The sequence below is a fragment of the Bacillus rossius genome, chromosome 7, assembly GCF_032445375.1.
Source record: "Bacillus rossius redtenbacheri isolate Brsri chromosome 7, Brsri_v3, whole genome shotgun sequence".
Lineage (NCBI taxonomy): Eukaryota > Metazoa > Arthropoda > Insecta > Phasmatodea > Bacillidae > Bacillus > Bacillus rossius.
In genome coordinates this window covers 4,534,560-4,560,357 of record NC_086335.1, presented here as the reverse complement: position 1 = coordinate 4,560,357, position 25,798 = coordinate 4,534,560, and the positions used below count along the sequence as shown (strand labels likewise).

Here is a 25,798-nt window from a genome sequence, read left to right as displayed (position 1 = left end):
GGTATTTAACTCTGTGGTCTTTGCTTAACGTCTTTATTTACGTTTTTTGTTTGTGTTTGCTATAAATAATGGATTATATATATAAAAAATACTATCCACGTAAGGTTTATAATGTTTGAATTTGAAACTTCTTTGGGAGTGGTGAGAGTAAAATTTCAATACCGAATTTTAATGCAATGTTTTCGTGAAACAGTGTTATGAAATGTTTGTGATGCGAGAAGGATAGAGGATAGTTACATGGCCAATGAGATATAAACTGAACTGCCCAGAAGTTTCGCTTCTAACACTTGTATTTAATTATTTTTTACTAGGCACCAATTTCAAAATTATAAGACAGTAATTACTCAGTAAACAATAAGTTCCTGATTAAAATAAATAGGAAATATAATTAAGTATTAAATTGGTGTATATAATATAAAATATTTTTTTTTGCTGTTACTTTTTAGTATTTTTAAGTCTTTTTTTTTTTCTTTCAATTTTAAGTGATGGATAAACCTTGTATAGACGCTTCTCAAATAAGGAAATGATAGCTAGTTGAAACTGAAGATAAAAAAAAAATGGTAAACGCCTAGAAATAATATAAAAACAGAAATATTAAAAGATATAGGAATTAAAGTCCATAGGAGCGAGAAAATAGATAGTTCAGTATGAGAGTTTATATGTTAAATAAATTAACAAACGTAAGTAACGAAGACCAAAACCATAGCTTTACTATGATATGTGATAATTCAAGAAATGCAGATGTTAAACACCGTGCTCATCTACTTAGCTTGATTGGCAGGCGACTGGCCAGCGAAACATAGGAAGAATGTGCTCATCGGCTTAGTCGGATTCGCGAGCGATTGTTTAATGAATGAGAGGATGAATGTGTTTATTGTTTAAATGTTTTACAGGGTTTCTGAAGCTATCAAAGCTGATTCAATTACATTGAAGAGCAGGTGTTACTTTTCACTATGGGGAGTGCAAGCTGTAAAAACTCCGCTCCACGAGACACTGGTATAAGGCCAAATTCCTGTGCAGTTCTTCAATCTTGAATGACCCCAAACTCAATATTTTGTTAATATTTTTCATAGAACATGACCAACTACTAAATAAATGCACCCTAATATATACAACCAATCTTAAGTCAATTATTTCTTTTTAATAGGCAAATGGTTTAAATATTTGTCCTTACTTATTTTACAAACAAATATATTTAAGAAATAATGTTCGCAGGCTTTCACGGCCATTGTCTGAAGTAGCTTGGCTTCTGGGTTGTAGGCGCATCCTTGGCGAATTATTCACCAACGTTTCGGTCGACATTCCAGTCGCCATCATCAGGGAGCAGTTACCTACTTATTTAAGAAATGCACCTGAAAATGCTTTCCTCCCATAGTAGGTCAGTGGTTTGATGTTATCATACATTTCTCAATTTGCATGGTCAATTTGCAGTGTCGGCCGGGAGTTCAAGCCGGGCAGACGTGTCTTGTGCGCGCAATCGGTTGTTGTAATTATTGATGTTCAAAGTGTGATAACTAACAATATTGATTTGTCTCTACTAGATCAGCAAGACTTTAAGGGGTTTCCCTTACCCTTACAAGATGGTGTATTTGTGAACTGTATTAATAATACTAATTTAGCCATGTTCAGGTCGCCTACGAAAAAATCGTCAACTAATTCGGTCGAAAGCCTGGATAAAAATTCAAATTCACCTTCATTTACTCTGAAACTTCAAGACACCAACATGGATGAACTAATTAATATGGTAAAATCTCTCTGTGTTATGTTTGATGAGCTTAAGAGTGAAAATGCGGTGCTTAAAAACTTGTTAATGGACTCAAGAGAAGAATCTTCTTTAATCAAACAAGAGTTAAAAGAGATCAAAAAAAGCTTATATATAAAGCAAAACTCAGATTTATCTTACAGCCAAGTGACCAAAAGAGCGCCCAATAATAAGGTGATCAATGTTAATGGTGCAGTGAGTATACCCAGCAACAGCTCCACGGCAGTGACCTACTTTCTGGTCAGCAAGAAACACGCACGATCAGGAACTCTAACAATAACAACCAGCGAGTCAACTCTGAAGGTTTCATGTTGGTACAAAAACCGCATAAGTCAAGACATAATGAAAACCCAGTTGGTACCCATGATCAAGAACTAATAAATCTCCACCCCAAGTAGGAATACGTAATACATCCACTCTTAAAACTGTCTCCAAACCTACCTACAAAAGACTAAATCCCTGTTTGCTACCTGTTTTGAAGCCTCAGTTAAAGAACAAGAAATTATGGATTATATCACAAATGAACTCAATTTATCTCAGGTCAAAGTTACTAAACTCCGAAGTATAATACTTATGCTTCGTTTCACATATCAGTACTTGAAAATGACTTCAGTAGAATCAATAACATTGTGTTTTGGCCAATTGGCTGTTTAATTAGCCCGTTTTACAGTAAACTACATCCGGATAAAGTCTACACTAATGTTACCAATCAAGACAATACAGCAGTGACCATCATGCCTCCTAATCCAATGGCGTCAACTTCCACATATAATTTGATGCTGGAGGAGCATCCTATTTCCCACAGTGAAGCAGTTCCTTAGAAATTATGATATTGCATATCAAAACATGAGAGGATTAAGAACTAAGTCTAACGAATTTCTGGAAAACCTTTTAAATCCTCATTACGGCATTATTTGTTTAACAGAAACCTGGCTCAACGATAACAACATAAATTATCACTATTTCATGGACCAGTATATAGTTTTTAGAAATGATAGAAATCCTCAACTTACACTGAAAAATGGAGGGGGTGGTGTACTTTCAGCCTTTAACAAAACCAAATTTTTAACAGTGCTACCTGTTAACATTTATGACTTTCCCGGTATTGAAGCTATCTGGATCAAGGTAAAAACATCTCCTGCAACAACTTTTATCATCGGAACTATCTACCTAGCCCCGGACATCTCGCCGAATAAATATCTCGAGTACCTTGAACACTTGGAAGAAAAACCATCTACCACTCAAGAAGATATTTTAATTCTTGGTGATTTTAATGTTCCACGTATTGATTGGCTCACTCGGCACTCTTCAAACATTACTCATTCACATGTCAAATCCAAAGCCAATTACCTTCTCAATTTTGTGTCTACATTGGGTCTGACCCAATATAATCACACCCAACCTTGCAAAAATCTTCTCGATTTATGCTTAACAAATCTATCTCAGTGTACAATAACGCAAGCATCTGAAATACTTACCAAAGAAGATCTGTATCATCCAGCTCTAAACATTGAAATTTATTCTAGCTCAAGAAGTGTTAACCCTCCCTACAGAAATTACAAGGACGGTAATTTTTTAGGTCTTTATAACTCCATAAAAAATTATGACTGGTCTCATTTTTATGAATCAACCAATGTTAATCATCAGGTGGATGTTTTAACAAATTGTATAACTGACAATATGAACACATGTATACCACTAATTTCTAAAAAATTACCCAAATATCCGTTATGGTTTTCTAATGACTTAATTCAAGCATTAAAATAAAAAAAAAACATTTTCACAAACTTTATAAACGATCTAACAATCCTTATAATTATTTACAGTTTTCACATTTTCGCAAAATGTCAAAATCTTATATAAAACGTGATAAAATTAATTGGATCCGCTCTACTAATAACAACATCAAGAACAATCCAAAGAAATTCTGGAAGTATGATAAATTAATGAAAGATGGTTACTATGAACAATATTCTTTAAAAATCAATGATGATATTTGTGATGATCCAACTGTTTTATCTAATGTTTTTGCACAATATTTTTACAGTGTCTACAAGACTTCAACCAATAATGTGACGTCTTCAAACATGTCCTCGGATTCTGTTCCTATGTCCTACATTTCTGAATCCCTTATTCTATGGGGCATCAAGGCTCTCAAATCTTCCAAATCCACCGGCCCAGATGGCATCCCTAATTTTATCTTAAAAGGCTGTTCGTACTTATTAGTTCCTCTTCTTTATCATATCTTTAACACCAGTTTGCATTCTCAAGTTTTCCCTGACAAATGGAAAATAGCAAAGGTCATTCCGATACACAAACATGGCTCTAAATTTATTGTGTCAAACTATAGACCAATATCTTTACTTAATGGCTTCGCAAAAATATTTGAAAAAATTATACACAAAGTTTTAAATTTTTAACTTGAAAATAAATTATCAGCCAGTCAGCATGGTTTCAGATCTGGAATGTTCACCACTACTAACCTAATTACTTTTCTTAACACAATCCATAATGTAGTTACTAACAGAGGTCAGGCAGATGCCTGTTATTTTGATCTAGCCAAAGCATTCAATACAGTAAACCATTCACTACTTTTAAAAAAACTATCAGACTTTGGTTTTTGTACTAAATACTTGAACTGGTTTTCTAGCTATCTCAATAATAGATATTTTTTTGTATCTGTCAATAACCATAAATCCTCTTTACACCATGCTAGTTCTGGAGTACCACAAGGTGCCACTCTCTCACCTCTCCTCTTCAATATATTTATAAATGACATTACCATGGTCCTTAATTACTCAACTGGTGTACTCTTTGCTGACGATCTGAAAATCTCTAAAATAATATCTACAGTCAATGATTGCGCTCTTCTACAAAGGGACATTAACGAAATCAATAACTGGTGTCTTCTAAACTTGGTCAATCTTAACGATAATAAAACTAAGGTAATATCCTTTACTAGGAAATATAACCCTATAGTTTATAATTACGTTCTGAATAATAACCCAATCTCAAAAACTTTCATTATAAAAGACCTTGGTGTCTTTCTAGATTCAAAATTATTTTTTCATAAACAAATCGACTACTTAAACTCCATTTCAAAAAGAACATTTGCTATTATAAAATATATCACTCATTATGCTACCAATTCTGATTCAATTCTTTCTCTTTACTTGGCATTAATTCGATCTAAATTAGAATACTGTTCAACTATCTGGAATGCCATTGGGTCAACTGATATTGACAAACTAGAAAATTTACAAAACAAATTGTTTCAACTAATAATTCAAAGAGGTTTTCCGCATCCCAATCTTATTCCTCTAGCAGACCATAGAGCCTATTTGGACTATCTTTTTGTTCATAATATTTATAACTATAAAATTAAATATAGCTATATTCTTGATAAAAACGGATTGAGAATCCCCCAATTCAATATTTTTGCTTCTTTTCTAGTTTATGTACTATTTATAACAAGAATGATCTTATTTATAGACTCGTTACAAACTATAAAAGACACAACACCAAGTCAAATTAACTGTGAACAGAGCTATGTTTTAAAGTATTTAATGTAATTTATATCGTCATACTAATTATAGTTAGAATTTTTTCTCTTTCACGTTTACATTATTGTACTCTATTAAATTTTATGTCTTGCTGCTTACTACCTTACTACTTTGTACTAATTATTATTTTAAGTATTATATTTGTATTTGTCCTTGTGTCGCTGTTTGTATGGATGTCTTGTCCTTTGTTTCTTGTTTCTTTATGTATTTGTGTATATTTTGTATACGTCGTGCCCACCACTAAAGTCCCTGGACTGTTGGTGCGCATCTAACAAATTCAAATAAATAAAATAAAAAAATTAATAAATAAAAAAAAAATAGTACAGTAAACACCATATTATCCGCACAAGCTACGAAAAAATACAGCACATGTGTAAATCTGTATTTTATTACAAGTGAGCAAATTTGAACTCTACTGACGAGTGTATTGCGAGTAGTGTACAGTAAAACGCCACAGGCCTTCTCAGAACTCACGCAGTAGGCTGGCATGCGTTGCTATTTTTGTCTCTGTTGCACTTTGCTTCTAGTCGTATGGTTGAGCACTATTCTGTTTACATTACTGAAATGTATTGTATGTTAATAATTCAGTAAAATACTAAAATTTTAGCATCCTTTAAAAATATTTACTGTTAACTGTAACTTTTACTGTACAGAAAGTTTTAGATTTTTTAGTTGAAATCAATGTTTGCCATTTTCGGCTCTCTTGCGGACTATCCGGATGACGGGAGTGGACCGGGAACGGCTACCTGTGGGAGAGCACGATGGTGTTGGAGTCGGCGTGCAGCACGCTGACCACCTCGTCCGCCTTGATGAAGGACTTGATCTCCTCCAGCACCAGCGACCACTCCAGCTGGTCGTCCGGCTCGTACGTGCTCGTGTAGTCCGAGATCTGGTTGTCCAGCTCCTGCGAGCAGGCACATCCACCGCTTCACCTGCAATCCCTGCACGCAACTGCGGTTATCACTTATTAATTCAAAGTGGCGGTAATTTTGTTGGGTAGTCTGCATTTGCTTGTTTTACGGTCATATGGCAGTTGAAAATTTTTGCTATGAATTAAAACCACCACAAGAAAAGAGCGAGGGCTACACAATGGCAGAAGGAAGGTGTCCACCTGTCTGAATCTACAGTGCATCACAACTACAACGCAAAAGAGAGCGCTACACGATGGCAGAAAGCAGGTAAATGTACAGTGCTTCAGAATCACAAAGAAACACAGAGCTGAACAATGGCAGCAGGAGTGTCGTATTATCTGAACAACAACAATGGAAGATGGCAATAGGAAGATGTCCCACTGCCTATACCAACGAGGCATTACAATAACAAAGAAGATGAGAGATGAAAGAAGAAAAGTGTCTGACTTTCTGAATGTACAGTGCATCACAACCACAAAGCAAAAGAGAAATCTACACAATTGCAGTAGGATGGAGTCCATCTGTATTAACGTAAAAGTATCATGACAAAAAAATAAAGAGAGGTACATGATTACAATAAGAATGTGTTCGACTGTCAGAAATTACAGTGCATCACAACCACAAAGTAAGAGATAAACTACGCAATGGCCAAGAGCATGATCGAATGTCTAAACGCACAAAGCATCACAACCACAAAGAAATACATACAGCTACACAATAGCAATAGGAGGGTGTCCGTCTATCCAAACTGACAGTGCACCACAACCACAAATACAAGGTAAGTATCTAACTTTCTAAATGTACAGTGTATCGTAACCACAAACAAGAGACCCAGCCACACAATGGTAAATGGAAGTTGTCAGTGCATCACAACCAAAAAGTGAGAGAGATAACTACACAAATGCAAAAGGAAAGTGTCTGACTGTCTTAACATACAGTGCATCACAAAAACAATAAAAAGAGAGAGTACTACACAATTGTAGAAGGAAAGAGTCTGGGACTCTGAATGTAAATTGCTTCACAACCACTAAGTGACAAAATTACATAATTGCAACAGGAAATCTATGGTTCTCAAAGTACAGTGCTTCACAACCACAAAGAAAAAAAAAGAGCTAAATGATGGCAGAAGAAACATGTCTGGGTCTCTACACATACAGTATATCAAAACCACAAAGAAAGAGAGTTAAATGATGGCCAACGTAAAGAGACCGACTCTTGAAAGTAGACTGCATCACACCCACATGATTGCAACAGGAAGGTGTCTGGGTTCTGAAAGTACACTGCATCACAACCACGAAGAAAGAAAGAGAAATTTATGATGGCAGAAGGAAGGTGTCTTGGTTTCTGAACATAATATGCATTACAACAACAAAGAAAGACAGAGAGCTACACCATAGCAATAGGAAGGTGAAATGGTCTCTCAACGTCAGAGCATCACAAGCACAGAGTAAAGGCTACACGATGGTAATAGGAAGGTGTACGACTGTCTGAACATATAAGCTACACGGCCCCTTCACCCAGGCATCATGGCAGCAATGGTATTAATCATCATACCTTCAAGCACCAGACATTCTGCCCATAGAGTTATTTATATCAGTCATTCTATGTAATGTTATAATCTCCCGCACCAAGACAAGAGCCCAGCATTAACATTGTGTAAAAGTGATGAGGGTTTATATACACTTGAGCAATATCTCGACAGCCATTGCGATCCTATGTTTAGTGTTTCTTTGTATTCGCAATCAAGACATACAAAAGTTAGCTCCCACAAAGGCCCTGTAACGACCACCCATCCATCAAGAGCATCGCTAAATTAATCTCAAGCACGTGTACAACAGTGTGCCAAACGAAACCTCGGCACCATGATCAAAGAGGCCTTGTGTAGGAACAGCACCACGCAAGAGAACTAACTGTATGCGTGATGAACACAGTAATAAAAGCAATCTTTTTTTTCCATAAGTAGAATAGTCCTCAGTGGCTTACGGCCACAACCTCCTGCCTCAGGCCACTAGGCCAGGAACCATCCCTGGGAAGAGTCACATGTACTAGGGTACGTAACACCCCGCTAGTTGAAGTCAGGGCTCACAACCTCCTGCCTCAGGCCACTAGGCCAGGAACCATACCTGGGAAGAGTCACATGTACTAGGGTACGTAACACCCCGCTAGTTGAAGTCAGGACTCACAACCTCCTGCCTCGGGCCACTAGGCCAGGAACCATCCCTGGGAAGAGTCACATGTACTAGGGTACGTAACACCCCGCTAGTTGAAATCAGGACTCACAACCTCCTGCCTCTGGCCACTAGGCCAGGAACCATCCCTGGGAAGAGTCACATGTACTAGGGTACGTAACACCCCGCTAGTTGAAGTCAGGGCTCACAACCTCCTGCCTCGGGCCACTAGGCCAGGAACCATCCCTGGGAAGAGTCACATGTACTAGGGTACGTAACACCCCGCTAGTAGTTGAAGTCAGGACTCATAACCTCCTGCCTCAGGCCACTAGGCCAGGAACCATCCCTGGGAAGAGTCACATGTACTAGGGTACGTAACACCCCGCTAGTTGAAGTCAGGACTCACAACCTCCTGCCTCGGGCCACTAGGCCAGAAACCATCCCTGGGAAGAGTCACATGTACTAGGGTACGTAACACCCCGCTAGTTGAAGTCAGGGCTCACAACCTCCTGCCTCGGGCCACTAGGCCAGGAACCATCCCTGGGAAGAGTCACATGTACTAGGGTACGTAACACCCCGCTAGTAGTTGAAGTCAGGACTCATAACCTCCTGCCTCAGGCCACTAGGCCAGGAACCATACCTGGGAAGAGTCACATGTACTAGGGTACGTAACACCCCGCTAGTTGAAGTCAGGACTCACAACCTCCTGCCTCGGGCCACTAGGCCAGGAACCATCCCTGGGAAGAGTCACATGTACTAGGGTATGTAACACCCCGCTAGTTGAAGTCAGGACTCATAACCTCCTGCCTCAGGCCACTAGGCCAGGAACCATACCTGGGAAGAGTCACATGTACTAGGGTACGTAACACCCCGCTAGTTGAAGTCAGGACTCACAACCTCCTGCCTCGGGCCACTAGGCCAGGAACCATCCCTGGGAAGAGTCACATGTACTAGGGTACGTAACACCCCGCTAGTTGAAGTCAGGGCTCACAACCTCCTGCCTCGGGCCACTAGGCCAGGAACCATCCCTGGGAAGAGTCACATGTACTAGGGTATGTAACACCCCGCTAGTTGAAGTCAGGACTCACAACCTCCTGCCTCGGGCCACTAGGCCAGGAACCATACCTGGGAAGAGTCACATGTACTAGGGTACGTAATACCCCGCTAGTTGAAGTCAGGGCTCACAACCTCCTGCCTCGGGCCACTAGGCCAGGAACCATCCCTGGGAAGAGTCACATGTACTAGGGTATGTAACACCCCGCTAGTTGAAGTCAGGACTCACAACCTCCTGCCTCGGGCCACTAGGCCAGGAACCATCCCTGGGAAGAGTCACATGTACTAGGGTATGTAACACCCCGCTAGTTGAAGTCAGGGCTCACAACCTCCTGCCTCGGGCCACTAGGCCAGGAACCATACCTGGGAAGAGTCACATGTACTAGGGTACGTAACACCCCGCTAGTTGAAGTCAGGACTCACAACCTCCTGCCTCAGGCCACTAGGCCAGGAACCATCCCTGGGAAGAGTCACATGTACTAGGGTACGTAACACCCAGCTAGTTGAAGTCAGGACTCACAACCTCCTGCCTCAGGCCACTAGGCCAGGAACCATCCCTGGGAAGAGTCACATGTACTAGGGTACGTAACACCCCGCTAGTTGAAGTCAGGACTCACAACCTCCTGCCTCGGGCCACTAGGCCAGGAACCATCCCTGGGAAGAGTCACATGTACTAGGGTACGTAACACCCCGCTAGTTGAAGTCAGGGCTCACAACCTCCTGCCTCGGGCCACTAGGCCAGGAACCATCCCTGGGAAGAGTCACATGTACTAGGGTACGTAACACCCCGCTAGTTGAAGTCAGGACTCACAACCTCCTGCCTCAGGCCACTAGGCCAGGAACCATCCCTGGGAAGAGTCACATGTACTAGGGTACGTAACACCCCGCTAGTTGAAGTCAGGACTCACAACTGCCTGCCTCAGGCCACTAGGCCAGGAACCATCCCTTGGAAGAGTCACATGTACTAGGGTACGTAACACCCCGCTAGTTGAAGTCAGGACTCACAACCTCCTGCCTCAGGCCACTAGGCCAGGAACCATCCCTGGGAAGAGTCACATGTACTAGGGTACGTAACACCCCGCTAGTTGAAGTCAGGACTCACAACCTCCTGCCACGGGCCACTAGGCCAGGAACCATCCCTGGGAAGAGTCACATGTACTAGGGTACGTAACACCCCGCTAGTTGAAGTCAGGACTCACAACCTCCTGCCTCAGGCCACTAGGCCAGGAACCATACCTGGGAAGAGTCACATGTACTAAGGTATGTAACACCCCGCTAGTTGAAGTCAGGACTCATAACCTCCTGCCTCGGGCCACTAGGCCAGGAACCATACCTGGGAAGAGTCACATGTACTAGGGTACGTAACACCCCGCTAGTTGAAGTCAGGACTCACAACCTCCTGCCTCAGGCCACTATGCCAGGAACCATCCCTGGGAAGAGTCACATGTACTAGGGTACGTAACACCCCGCTAGTAGTTGAAGTCAGGACTCATAACCTCCTGCCTCAGGCCACTAGGCCAGGAACCATACCTGGGAAGAGTCACATGTACTAGGGTACGTAACACCCCGCTAGTTGAAGTCAGGACTCACAACCTCCTGCCTCGGGCCACTAGGCCAGGAACCATCCCTGGGAAGAGTCACATGTACTAGGGTACGTAACACCCCGCTAGTTGAAGTCAGGACTCACAACCTCCTGCCTCAGGCCACTAGGCCAGGAACCATCCCTGGGAAGAGTCACATGTACTAGGGTACGTAACACCCCGCTAGTAGTTGAAGTCAGGACTCATAACCTCCTGCCTCAGGCCACTAGGCCAGGAACCATCCCTGGGAAGAGTCACATGTACTAGGGTATGTAACACCCCGCTAGTTGAAGTCAGGACTCATAACCTCCTGCCTCAGGCCACTAGGCCAGGAACCATCCCTGGGAAGAGTCACATGTACTAGGGTACGTAACACCCCGCTAGTTGAAGTCAGGACTCACAACCTCCTGCCTCAGGCCACTAGGCCAGGAACCATACCTGGGAAGAGTCACATGTACTAGGGTACGTAACACCCCGCTAGTTGAAGTCAGGACTCACAACCTCCTGCCTCGGGCCACTAGGCCAGGAACCATCCCTGGGAAGAGTCACATGTACTAGGGTACGTAACACCCCGCTAGTTGAAGTCAGGACTCACAACCTCCTGCCTCAGGCCACTAGGCCAGGAACCATCCCTGGGAAGAGTCACATGTACTAGGGTACGTAACACCCCGCTAGTAGTTGAAGTCAGGACTCATAACCTCCTGCCTCAGGCCACTAGGCCAGGAACCATCCCTGGGAAGAGTCACATGTACTAAGGTATGTAACACCCCGCTAGTTGAAGTCAGGACTCACAACCTCCTGCCTCAGGCCACTAGGCCAGGAACCATACCTGGGAAGAGTCACATGTACTAGGGTACGTAACACCCCGCTAGTTGAAGTCAGGACTCACAACCTCCTGCCTCAGGCCAATAGGCCAGGAACCATACCTGGGAAGAGTCACATGTACTAGGGTATGTAACACCCCGCTAGTTGAAGTCAGGACTCACAACCTCCTGCCTCGGGCCACTAGGCCAGGAACCATCCCTGGGAAGAGTTACATGTACTAAGGTATGTAACACCCCGCTAGTTCAAGTCAGGACTCATAACCTCCTGCCTCAGGCCACTAGGCCAGGAACCATACCTGGGAAGAGTCACATGCACTAGGGTACGTTGTGTTGCCAATTAGCATTTTTTTGGCACAATTTTGAATTTCAATTTTGAAACATTAATTTTACCAGTCATTTAGCAGCTGAAACTTAACTTTTTAAACTTTTAATCTTTGTCAGACTAGCCTCCCCAATCTGTTCCCAGCACGAGATCTGATTTTTGCCGAGCCTTTAAAAGTCAGCCATGATCAAGACGGCTTATCTCCGCGTTTTCTCCGAGCATATTTTTTTCGAAGCTGTCACCCCGCTAGCAGAAGTCCGGGCATACAACCTCCTGCCTCGAGCCACTTGGTTGAACCAGTGAACCACTAGGAGAAGATGAGATTGTTGCTGCTGTAAAAGGCCGAGGGACAGTGGAAGAAGAAGGCGACTCCGAAGATGACATGGAGAGGAATCAACAAGAAGAGATGAGTCACAGTGAGGGTTGAAATACATTGCGTTATTTGCAACAACAAGGATAGTCTGCAATGGATGTCTTATTCCTCCGGCGACTTCGTGCTGAAGCAGCCGGGCGCCAAGTTGAGAACGAAAAACAAGCTTCAATTAAACAGTTTTTTTTTGGAACTTTTAATTTTAATTGTTTAATGTTTGAGATTGCTGTGAGAATTGCACATACAACTACATATATGTAAAAAATTCAATTACATATACTCGTAACTCAAATCTATCATCTTTTAATTTACTAAATCCCATTAATTCCAATGTTCTGGATAACTCAACATCCTCTGGGTCCACAATGTATCGAGTTAGTGAGGTTTTACCGTAGTAAAAATGTATGTAACTGATTAAAAAAATAACAGACTAAAGTTATGCTCTCTCTTAATGCCAATTAAAACCTAGAAGATAATAAAAATTGTGACTCGTGGAGCTCTCTTACCATTACCAAGTCCCGGACCAGCTTCATCTTCTTGAGCAGCAGGCACACGACTATAAACCTGGCGTAATACCTCAGCTTCTTGACCATCAGGTCCGACCTGAAACACGCATCATTACTACTCCACTTGGTTTACGCTGTCTCGGGCCCATCGGCGCACTTCACTCCCCCCTGCCCCCCTGCCCCCCTGCCCAGCCGTCAGTACTCTGCTAGCACTATGGGTGAGGTGTGTTAGTTTCAGTCCCATGAGGATGGCAATCAAACTGGTCCCTAGGTTGTAACTTAAGCAACAGTCTGCCATGCATATTCTTACAACCAGGTGAACAAACATCATCATTTGGCAGAACTTTGAAACTTTAATTGAAGCATGGAGCAAAAATAATTTGGTGTTTACTATGCAGCCAACAGGCCACCGACATATTTAGGAAAAAAACATTTAGGTTGTCCAAGACAATGAGGCATGCATTCAAGTGTTAATAGAACTAGTGTGTTTTTCTGAAAACATTCTCACAGGAAAATTACCAACACACTGTATTGTTGGATATCACATACTTAACTTTGTCTTATAAGTTTTTTTTGTGTATTTTTCGTTATGACAAACTGGTCACCATATTTCTTTTAATGTCAATGGAATATTTTGATTATTTATTAAATAAATTGTTGTGAATTAGTTTTGAGTTACTTTTTAAGATTACAACAAAAAAAATTTATTTAATGAAAATCTAGGATTTAATAAGTTTGTTTAGCAATTTTGTTCCAAATAATGGTACAGTGCATTGTTTTTGATACTGTTTTCTGCACTCAGTTCAACCAGTGTATGACACATGTTACAGATCCTATATTAACCATCTTTAGGTCAAACTTAATTTAATTTCACGTCTCACAATGTAAACTGAAAAAAAAAAATCTTTATTTTTAATTTATACTTTGTATCATGCATTGTTAATCTTTTACAGAAATTTAATCAGTTATAATTAACCTATATTTTCCTGGGAATATTTTCATTCTTTTTTATTTTTCCAAAGATTTTGTACTTTTCTTCTTATATATTTTATACTAAGTTGCTCCAGTCCCCTGCCAAAGATAACTTTGGGGAACGTGGCACCCCATGTGACCCATGTGACAGCCACGACGATTCCCATAGCCGTCAGCTGCGGGCATGTTCCGCTAATAACTAGGAAAGTTCACGTTTTGGCATGATCTAAATTTCAATAAAAAAAATTTAAATTCTACTGCATCTGATATTTAAAGATGTAATTCCTGTTTTGAACGTAATCACACAGGAGTTGCAATTTTTAATTTTGTTTATTAATGGTAATTATGAATATACGTAATTTTTCTTTTGCAATATTTTTATATTTTTGGTAGCAACCAATATGGTACAGAAAATGATATTCATAAAAAAATTGTTAATATACACTAAATATTTTAAAACTACTCAAAATTTATTGTTGATCTGTTGTCAAAAGTCTTTGAAACATTTTTTTGTAAATAAATCTTGTAAAATACATAACATATATATATATATCTTTTTTTACTTTTTTTAATAGTTTAGGTACCTTTATATTTTTTTGTACCCATAATAAACCGGTTGCACTTTCACCGAGCTAAACTTCACCACACCAAAGTAAGTGAAAAACTGTGTTTAAAATATTAAAACGTACATATGAGCTCATTTTGTCACTATCTATACCAGTATTAAAATCTTTCAAGGTAAATTGGATGAAATTATGAAAAAACTATTTAAAATGGATATTAATATGATTTAATTCAATTCTAACCTCCCAAGGAGTAAAAAGATTGCAATGATTGTTTGATCATAAAAAAAATCATCTACTAATCAAATAAATCATAATTTAAGCTACATATTGGCAATGATTACTAACGTATCTTAAACCCCACCCATCAGTCATGGTTTTCCGAAATATTATCTCTTAATTTGTAACACGAGTTAGTTTTTTATAAAGAGAAAAAATTATAAAATCTATTAAATCCGAATACACTAAAATTGACAAAATCAATTTAAATTCACTATGAATATAAGTTTATTACAAATATTTTGATCTTCACATCTGCTGAAATAAAAACAGGATGAGTTTGGTTTTATTTAGTTAGTGGATATAGCCATTTTTTTTTTTTTTTTTTAAATATTATGTATTCTGAATTGTATGTACGCACTGTTGTGGGAAAAGAGGAAAGGGGTGAAACATTTGGGAATTTATTTTAATTATTAATAAACATAACTACTAATCAACCAATAGGCAAGATAATAAATTTGATACCTGTATTATACATTTTAAATAAAGATAGAATCATTTTAAAATCTTACAACAATGTATACCTCTAATGGGTAAATAATTTAATTATACTTCGCATAGCTATAGCCAATATAAATAAAAAGGAAGTAAAAACTAAGTTATAATCATAATTATAAATAAATAGGTTTGTGTATCACCAATTTTTAAATTAGCTACCTTGTGAAATGAAAGGAGGTAAGTTTTTATCATTTATGTAAATATATATCTTCGAATACACTAAAACAGGAGTTATAAACTGGGCATACTTAATCAATAGCCTAATAACAATTAAATGGTTTATGCATTCCCAATTCAGAAATTTCAATCTTAAAATTTATAGTTATGAATGAAACCTTATACACACCTGACATCTTAATGTGTTTATTCCTTTAGTAAAAACTAGTGATGGTTTGAATCCCAATTTTTTGAATCCGAATCTCGAATCTGAATCTCAAAGAGTGCCTCAAATCCACCCTGCATTTTCAAATCTAGGTTTCAAAAGTCAAAAATGAAATTTCGTTCGGACGTTTACAGAGAAACCACATTTTTCTCCAAATTTTTTTTGTTACATTAAGACATGAAAGAAATACACGTAAAACCATGTATATAAAATGTGTTGCAGCTTTTTCTATAAACAAAGACAGCATTTCTTTTTTTCCCCCTACTAAATAACAAAATATATGAAGATACAAGATGTACGAACACAGCACAAAGAAAGACTTTATCGCGTTTGTGGTGTTTATAAATAAAATCAATGGGCTCTGTAGAAAAAAATACTATGTTTGAAATATATATAAATACTTTGATACGGAAAATTGTTTCCTGTGATAAAGATCTATCACCTTCCCCGTGATGTTTCAGAAATGATGTCGATCAACTTGCAGAAACAGAAGTGATCCGTGCCAAACTTTGTTTTTCTAAATCAAATATTAAGAACTTTCGGAAAAAACTTTAAAAACCGCAGAATTTTGGTGTTTTCCTCAAATTTCGCGCTTCACCATATTTTTGGGTCCATAAATATGGCAACCTATATATTGTTACGAACGAGAGCAAGGCCGGGACATGTGCAGGTGCAGAGCTGGCTGGCAGCTGCCGCAACATGATATGCACCGCGCGCCTGGAAGATAACAAGGATTGTCGCTTTCCCCCCTCCTTCCCTCCACTCCTCGTGCGGCGCCCTGCCTTTGACACGTAACTGACACCGGACAGCTGGGAGTTCCGCGAGCCGCCGACACGTGTTTCGAGAGATTTCTGCCGTTGGGTCGGCGCGGAATGACGCGACTGGCCCCTGCCACACTCGGGAGTTCTGGAAGGTGTCTGGGCCTATATATGTGCCCGGGACGCCGGCCTCGAGAGAGAGAGTTCAGGCGGGAGCCGTCCCGCGGCGGAGTTTCCGGGCGATAGTGCCGCGGGTGCGGTGAGTCCCGACTAAAGTTCCGAGCGAAGCGTCGAGTGGATCCTTGGCAAAGGGAAGTGCGGCGACGGCGGCGAAGTGCGGCGACGGAGGTCCACGAGGGGTGCTGCGGCGAGAGTTGTGCCAGAGGCGCGGCCCAGCGAGGTGTGCGGTGTGTGAAAACGAGTGACTGGGGAACAGACAATTCTTTATATGTAACTGATTATTAGGCATTTTTAGAAGATTATTTGTCAGTGATGAAAATATTGGCAATCAATAAAACTGTGTAGTAAAATCTTTAATTGGGCTATCCAGTTACGAACTTGATGGCAACAATATTTATATTTGTTTCATGAACTAAGTTTTCCAGATAAGAACACAATATGTATTTAATTAAATTAATACATACATATTAAAAGAATAATATTTTGGAAAACGGTGTTAGAATAAGAACAAATATATACATAAATAAGCCTAGCGTATGCCAGTGTTGAATTTGTTAATTTACTGTTTTCACCCCAATATTTTTCTTAGAATATTTTTCAAATCCCGAATCTTTAGAATACCAGAGATTCGAGAGGATTTGACCAGCCCGTACCTAGTAAAAACCTTTTCAATTAATCAGACACTTTTCTTACAATGGTACAATATCAGCAACACCCTGAAACTGCAAGAATCAAGCTGCAGGTTATAAGATAGTTTAATGAATAAAGCTTTTATAGTAAATTTAATGTTTTTGGTGAAAATAATTATATTTCATGGTATTTTGCAGTTCCTATTTCACTTTATTTTATGTTACACACATGAATGAAGCCAAACCTTGCCTAAACAATCTCTCTCTTCACTTATTACTTGCCTTATTTCCCAGAAGCCACGATTAAACAAATTTAGTTTCCTTTTCTTGCATACTTGTGATGTAAATAAATTTTTATTTTATTTACTATTTGAATTTAATATTTGTTTTCCAGTAAACTTTGGTATTCATATTCCAATTCAATTCAAACTACAAAATTATATTTGCATTGGCCATACTTTTAGAAGTTGAATTTCTTTTAATGATTTTTTGCAGGTTAAAAAAAAATGTGTCTAACTTAAAGCTACAACAATGGAAATACACATGCATATAATTGAAAGGTTGGCACACTTGTGTTTGTTTATGGCAATAGGTCATAAATACTATTCCACTACGTAATATAATTCTATTATAAAGAAATCTGCTTACTAAAATAAATTCACACGCAAATAATAAAACTTGTTAATTTTCAATGAAAAGCCTCCAAACTTCCATTAACTGCACACACATTTCACTTCAGGTAAAGCAGTGCTTGGTGTTTACAATAAGGTTTATCAACATGTTATTTAACTATTTTATTTAGAAGAGGTACCTATTGTTGAGAAGATAAATTTAAAGTATGTCTGGAGACATTCTATGTATTCTGGTTGGTAAGCCTGAAAACAAAAAAAAAAGCTAATGCTTGCTTGGTACTTTGTAATGTATGTAGGATATAACACCGGGTTAATGTAATACCAGGTTAATGTAACATTAACATAAAACTAAATAAAAAGTGCTCGTGTGATTATGAGTTGTCTGTGTTTATATTAAAGAAATCAACAGGTTATGGGCCCAGGTGTGATACTGTTAAAATTGTTGGGATTGTTTTCAATTATGTGACAAAACGGAAAAACGTTTATTGCAAAATGGCTACATCGTCGGACGACTTCTTGCAAGTTGAAAAACTCGTTGGTCATGCAAATTTCAGTATTTGGAAATTTCAAATAACTGTGTTAATGAAAGCAGCAGACGTGTACAATGTCATTAGCGAAGAAGATGATACCGAAAAACGTGACAAGGATTGGGAAAAGAAGGACGCCAAGGCACAAAGATACATTGTTACTACTATTGACAAAGGTAACATTCAGTTTGTTATGTCGTGCACCACAACAAAGGAAATGTTTAAAAAATTGTGTTCTATTTACGAACGAGACAGTAACCACAACAAGAACTCACTACTTCAAGCATTTTTCAATTTCAAAATTAACTGTGTTGCATCAGACCTCTCGGAAATTCAAAATTTATCTGTCAAATTGAAAAGTATAGGGCATTGTATTGATGATGAAACGATGATAGGAAAGATTTTGTCATCATTGCCGAGCAGTTACAAGTTTTTCATGACTGCCTGGGATTCAACTCCTAAGTGTGACCAAACCTTGACAAACCTTATTGCAAGGTTATTGGCAGAAGAGGAACGCACCCAGTCAAGTGGTGAGTGTGACAATGTTGCATTCAGAACTGTGAACAGGGACGTTATATGTTATAGATGTAACAATAGAGGCCACATATCCAGAAACTGTACCTTTAAATCAAAACCATGTAAAATATGTAAAAAGGACAACCATAGTGAAGAAAACTGCTACTTCAGAAACAAAGGAAACAGGGCTGGTACACGTGAAAATTTTAAAGTTGCATTTTTAACAGAATCCACCAGGAAAAACCATAAGGGAACATGGGTTCTTGACTCTGGCTGTACCTCACATATGGCCACAACCAGTCAGTTCATGTTGAATACTGAAAATGTTGACTCTGAAATCACAACATCCAAAGTTGACGAAAATCTCAGTGCAAAACTTAAGGGTGACATAGAGTATAAAGAATGTATACTTAAGGACGTGTTGTATGTTCCAGGCTTGACGAAAAATTTGATGTCTGTAAACAAAATTACAGAAAGTGGAGGCAGTGTTAACTTTGCTGAAGACAGGGTAGAGATTAATAAAAGTGGTGTCAAAATTGTAGGTGTTAAAGAAGCAAATGGACTTTATACCATAAAGCTGACACATTGTGAAAATACATTTCTGACTGAACACAAACAAGTGACTGATGCAATGTTGTGGCACAGAAAACTGGGACATTTAAACTTTGAAAACTTGAAGAAACTGACTGACTTGTCCTTTGGACTGGAAAATCTGAATTTTAGTTCTGATACTGTCTGTGAAACTTGTTTATCATCAAAACAGACCAGAAAAACCTTTGGAGGAGAGAGAGATAGGGCAACAAGACCTCTGGAAATTGTTCATACAGATGTTTGTGGACCTCTTGATTCTACCTGGGACGGCTACAATTACTTTGTGACATTCCTAGATGACTATACACATTTTGCTGTGGTAACTCTGATTAAGAATAAATCTGATGTCTACCATGCCACACAATGTTTTGTGGCTGAAGCAGAATCAAAATGGAATATGAAGATACACAAGCTTCGGTGTGATATGAGAGGTGAATACAGCTCTAATGAATTCCGAAATTGGTGTCTAGAAAGGGGAATTAAGATAGATTATGCTCCACCAGCTTCTCCTCAGCTAAATGGCCGCGCAGAAAGACTTAACAGGACTTTGATGGAGAAGACAAGAGCACTTCTTTTTGACTCTGGTCTCGACAAAAACATGTGGGGAGAGGCGTTGCGCACGTCCACATATTTGTTAAACAGAAGTCCATCCGTCACGGTAGACCTTACCCCTGCAGAGTTATGGTATGGAAAAAAACCTGATCTCTCTAATCTAAAATTGTTTGGTTGCAGTGCTTATGCCAAGAATGTGAAGAAATTAAAAAAACTGGATGGTAGATGCAAAAAACTTGTGATGATTGGATATTCGTCAAATGGATACAGACTATGGAATCCAAATGAAAACAGAATTGAATTGTCAAGAGATGTAACCTTTGTGGAAGGTACTGAACTGAGTTCTGACAGGGAGTCTTCAAATAGAATAATGGTGAGAAGTAAATCTTGTGAAAAAAATGAAGGTAACAAAAAATTGCTTATACACCGTGAACCAGTAGAACATGCCAAAATTGAAGATGACAGTGATGGCGAAGAACCATTTTTGGGTTTTCAATCCAATAAAACTCATGAAGAAGATTGTCAAGCTGCTACTAAAGAATCTGACGTATCTACTGAAGACAAAAATTCATGTGTGAAACAAAGAAGAGAGAGAAAATTGCCTACACATTTGCAAGAATATGTTCTACTGTCTTACCAGGAAGCCATCACAGGTGCAGATAGAGAACTTTGGCTGAACGCGATTCAGGAAGAAAAATCTTCCCTACTGAAAAATGAGGTCTTTGAGTTTGTCGAAAGGGACAAAGTTAAAGGGAGTCAAAGACTGCTTAGTAGTCGATGGGTATTTCGTATAAAGGACAATAACGTATACAAAGCCAGACTAGTAGTGCGTGGATGCGAACAAAAACCGGGATATGACTTTGAAGAAACTTTTAGCTCAGTTGTGTCTGTAAATACTTTGAGATTTCTTGTGGCTTATGGAAATTCCAAACAAATGTCTTTCAAGCTCTTTGATGTGAAAACAGCTTTTCTGTATGGTAATTTGGAACAAGAACTTTACATGTCTTTGCCAGAAGGTTTTGAGAATGAAACTGGTTCAGTGATAAAACTGAAGAAGTCCCTGTATGGACTAAAACAAGCTCCAAGAGCTTGGAACAAAAGATTTGTGGATTTTATCACAAATCAGGGACTTTTGCAACTTACAACAGACAAATCTGTATTCAGAAACAGTGAAGGTGATCTGTTCATGGCACTTTGGGTTGATGATGGACTTGTAATGTCTACAAAGAGAAACAAAATTGATGACCTGCTGTCCAAGCTTCAAACAGAATTTGAAGTAAGAATAACCAACAATCCTGAATGTTTTGTAGGAATTGAAATCAAAAACACTTCAGATTCAGTTGTCCTTCATCAGAAGTCCTATACTTCCCAGTTGCTGAAAATGTTCAACATGGATTGTTCCAAACCTGTAAAAACCCCAACAAGTCAAGTAATTGAGATAGAACGATTATCCAATGTAGAAAAAGTTGTGAGTTTTCCTTACAGACAAGCAATTGGTAGCTTACTACGTATATCTGTCCAACAGAACCAGACTGGATATTACATATGCGGTGAATGTAGCTTCAAGGAAAACTGAAAACCCTTCTGCAGATGATGTTCAGAAAGTTAAGAGAATCTTAAGGTATCTCCAAGGGACACAAAACTTAGGACTCAAGTACTCCACCAGTGAAAACACCACAGTGTTGAATGCCTATAGTGACGCTGACTATGCAGGCGATGAAGCATCTCGTAGAAGTACATCTGGATATGTCATCATGTATGGTGGTAGTCCAATTGCTTGGTCTACTAAACGTCAACCTGTAGTATCGCTAAGCACTGCAGAAAGTGAATTTATTGCTGCAAGTGAATGTGTCAAAGAACTGATTTTCTTGAATTCTGTGTACAACGAGCTAACAGGTGAAGACATTTTGGTGAACCTGAACATTGACAATCAAAGTACAATCAACATGATAAAAAATCACAGTGTATTTAAGAGGTCAAAACATATTGATATCAAGTTTAAGTTCTTGTGTGAAAAGGTGAATGAAAACAACTTTAACCTGCAGTATTGTCCAACTGAATGTCAGCTGGCCGACATGTTCACAAAAGCTGTCAACTCAAATACTTATTGTAATCTTGTAAAGAATATTGTTTTTGATGTCTGAAGACAGTTTGAAATGAATGCTTATGTTTTAAATTTATGAGGAGAGTGTTGAGAAGATAAATTTAAAGTATGTCTGGAGACATTCTATGTATTCTGGTTGGTAAGCCTGAAAACAAAAAAAAAAGCTAATGCTTGCTTGGTACTTTGTAATGTATGTAGGATATAACACCGGGTTAATGTAATACCAGGTTAATGTAACATTAACATAAAACTAAATAAAAAGTGCTCGTGTGATTATGAGTTGTCTGTGTTTATATTAAAGAAATCAACACCTATGCCTACGAAAAAATAATCAAGTCAATAGTAAAATTATGGGAAATGACATTGTGTGTACATATAACGATAGAAGTTAGAAGGTGATAGGAGATTTTATGCAAATTGACAGCAAAAGGAGATTTTTAATGCTCTTCCCCTAGTAAAATTTACTTTTGAATTTCTAACATACTGAAATTATGTCAAAATATAGATATTCATTGATTCCAATAAATATTGATGTTGATCCTTACCTCAATCCCCAGCTAGATTCATATTCCAGATCATTGCATTACTAAATTTGTCAATTTAGGAACAGCTACACTATATCTTCTGGTCATGTGACAGCTGAGGAAGTCAAGTTATATTTAAATAATTTTGAAACAAAATAAATAAAAAATAAAAAGACCACACAGATTTTAGTACAAAAACATCTATTTTAATACTATATTGTACCCAACTTTGTATCAACAAAATAAAAAAACCTTATGTGTAGAGGCAGGATTATATGATGAATGGCGATAAAACTAAATAACAGTGAAATTAAAGTCAGTACACCACCAAATGCTGACATGCCAGTCAATACACAGCGTAAACCGAAATGCAAGGACAAACATGAAATTCACAGTAATTACCTCATTCCGTCTAATAAATTGTACAAAAATATTTAGTTTAGGCTTTATTTAAAAACTTATGATGTAATAAAATAAGTAAAAAAAATGTTTCTAAGTGTGATGGTTTCTAACAAAGTTAAGTCAATAATAGCAGTAGATATCAGACATCAAACTAACATAACTCAAGGCCTACAGAGAAACATCTCAAAGAAATTTATAAGTATAATTATTTTGGGCTTTTGACATTACGCATTGATATTTTGATTCATGTTAATAATATTGAAAAAAATAATAAAAATAAATTTTTATATTTTTAAAAAATATGTTGGTACTAGAAATATCTTAAACCAACCATTAATGCAATATATTTTATCACCGCTTAAAAATTTATGAAGGTTTATTAGTTCAAATAACACTATTTCTTGTTTTTATATTGTTACATATTAATGTGTGATTCTTTAAAAAAATAAAAATGTAACTAAGAAATATGCCAAAATGTATAACCATAATAGTTTGCTCTAGACATTGCATTAAACATGTATATTTAGCTGTACTTTTATTTTTTCATGTCAATAATTTTCTCATGAACTAAGGAACATTACAGGAGAATATTTAATGTTTTAGTTGCAGTTTTTTTTTAACTCTCATCAATATAATTATGTATATTGTTTTGGCTCTACTTATGTGTGACTGGTCTACATGAAAATATAAATAAATATTTCCAGTACGTTTTTCCCACCGTTTAGATATATGGATTTCTCATATTTAAAAACTACTAAAAATGATTTTTCCCAGTTGGAAAGTAATTACAGATTGGAATTTCCATGCATGGATGTAACACTCACCTTGCAGATGCCAATTCCAGTCTTATTTAAAGGTTTTCAAAGTTCAGACTTAACAAAAGTTAGTTAAACAAAATTTTACATTGAAATAAAAAAAATATTTTATATTTGTAGTAAAATTATAAAGAAAAAAAATTTCTTCCAAAATAATTTGGCAGCATTTGCATGGTTCTTTTGAAATGAAAACATAAGTTAAATAAACAATTTTAATAAAATCAAACATAATTACAGGTTTATAGCAAAGCACAAAAACGTTAAGCTTTTCACTGTCTGAAAGTTCATGGGTGTTACACCTCTTCTGACATTTATGACTATGGTCACTGGTTCATAATTTTTGCTAAGTCATTCTCCAATAAGCCTTCTGAAAACTGGAAGGGATTAATGTTTATACATATCTGCTAAAAGCATAGGACGTTGTTCCACAGTGCATGCCTACTGCTGTGAAAGATGCGACTAGCTTTATGTCTGGCACATATTTTAGGAATAACAGGGGAAAAAAATGGGAGAAAAGTAATTGTTGCATCAATAAACAGTTTTTTCAATTACAATTTACGGTTTTCCATCCGTTGAATTCCTCCCGTTTATTTGCTTGTTAGATCACATGCATTCACTGCATGCCCATAGTTTTAAACAGTGTTACTTCGTTGCATGAACACCGGAGGAAGGAAAGAACCTCATAACATGTGTACGTAGTTCACATTACAGGCAGAGGGTGAGGAAGTAAACAATAGTAGTCAAAAGTGAGCAAAGTGAAAGAAAATTTTTGTAATAACAACTGCAGTAAAGTGCTTGGCGAGTTGAAGCAGACTTCATGGCATCATGCCCGAGTTTCCTTTGTCTGTGGTGACTTCGTGCTGACTGAAATTTACAGACGTGCTATTCAAGACTGGGGCAATAAAATTTAATCCACACTAAATGAATTCGCACAATCTGAAGACATGTTAAGTGGGGGATTGTTGTATATGTATTTTGAAAATTGTCATTAATATTTATTGAGTTTTGAGTTTTATGAGTTTTGTATTACTGGTTCAGATCTACCTGTATTTATTCAAGTCATCGTTCTACTCATGCCATACAGACCAATATAGATGGTTCGACTATTGGCAATGACTTCCAATTAAGAGTTTATTGCATATGTAGATGGATGAAAAGACTTTGTCTACCAAAGGACTGCACAAACATGTGGGAAACTACTTGCTCACATAATGCATGCCACTTCAGTAATCAAAGACAGCTGTGTGCAACTACAAAGCAAAACACTTGCAGTACTTAAGATTGTGGCCAAGTGTGTGGAAATAGACAGAAATAATTGTGAACAATACAGTCTGAAAACACATCATTGCATATCTCTGAATTGGTTATTATAGTATTAGGGGAGAGTAGGGATACTTGATCCCAGGGAAGACTTGATCCCCCTCTTGAATTTCCTGCTCATAATGTTTTGTGTGTGTTTAGTTGGCGGCATTGATAGTGTAATAGAATCAGCAGGTAAACAAACCAGATTCCATTGAGCTGTGACAATATTTGGTTTTTCGTCATATGAAACATTTTTTATTGTAAGTATTATTTTCTTTCTTGTTAACTCTCTAAAACATTTACATTGGTTTTTCAATTCATAGTGGTTTAAGGTTGTCTTAAACAAACATTTAAAAGATAAATAAGTGTCTTTTTGAGGTTATGTTTAATTATACATTCATTTTAAAAAGTCAGTGTACCATAGGGAGAGTTGATCCCACATTTTCGAGGGAGACATGATCCCAGGATCAACTTGCCCTTATTAAATTAAGTCTCCCTATAGAGTTTCCTAAC

At 37.9% G+C, this 25,798-nt stretch overlaps 1 protein-coding gene across 4 annotated transcripts in view; it reads right to left on the bottom strand.

Moving 5' to 3' along the window:
* LOC134533648 (protein SCAI) overlaps positions 1–25,798 on the bottom strand; it is a 155,231-nt gene that overhangs the window by 101,657 nt on the left and 27,776 nt on the right. For 2 of the 4 annotated variants that reach the window (XR_010075353.1, XM_063371181.1), the window contains exons 5-6: positions 13,060–13,156; positions 6,072–6,229 (exon numbers count right to left, since the gene is read on the bottom strand). Coding sequence is in view for 3 of the 4 variants with exons in the window: in XM_063371181.1 (XP_063227251.1) it covers positions 6,072–6,229; positions 13,060–13,156 (255 nt within the window). In the remaining variant the exon portion in view is untranslated. Of the gene's footprint in view, positions 1–6,071; positions 6,230–13,059; positions 13,175–25,798 lie in introns of all 4 variants that reach the window. The other 2 variants (XM_063371180.1, XM_063371182.1) reach the window with 1 other exon arrangement.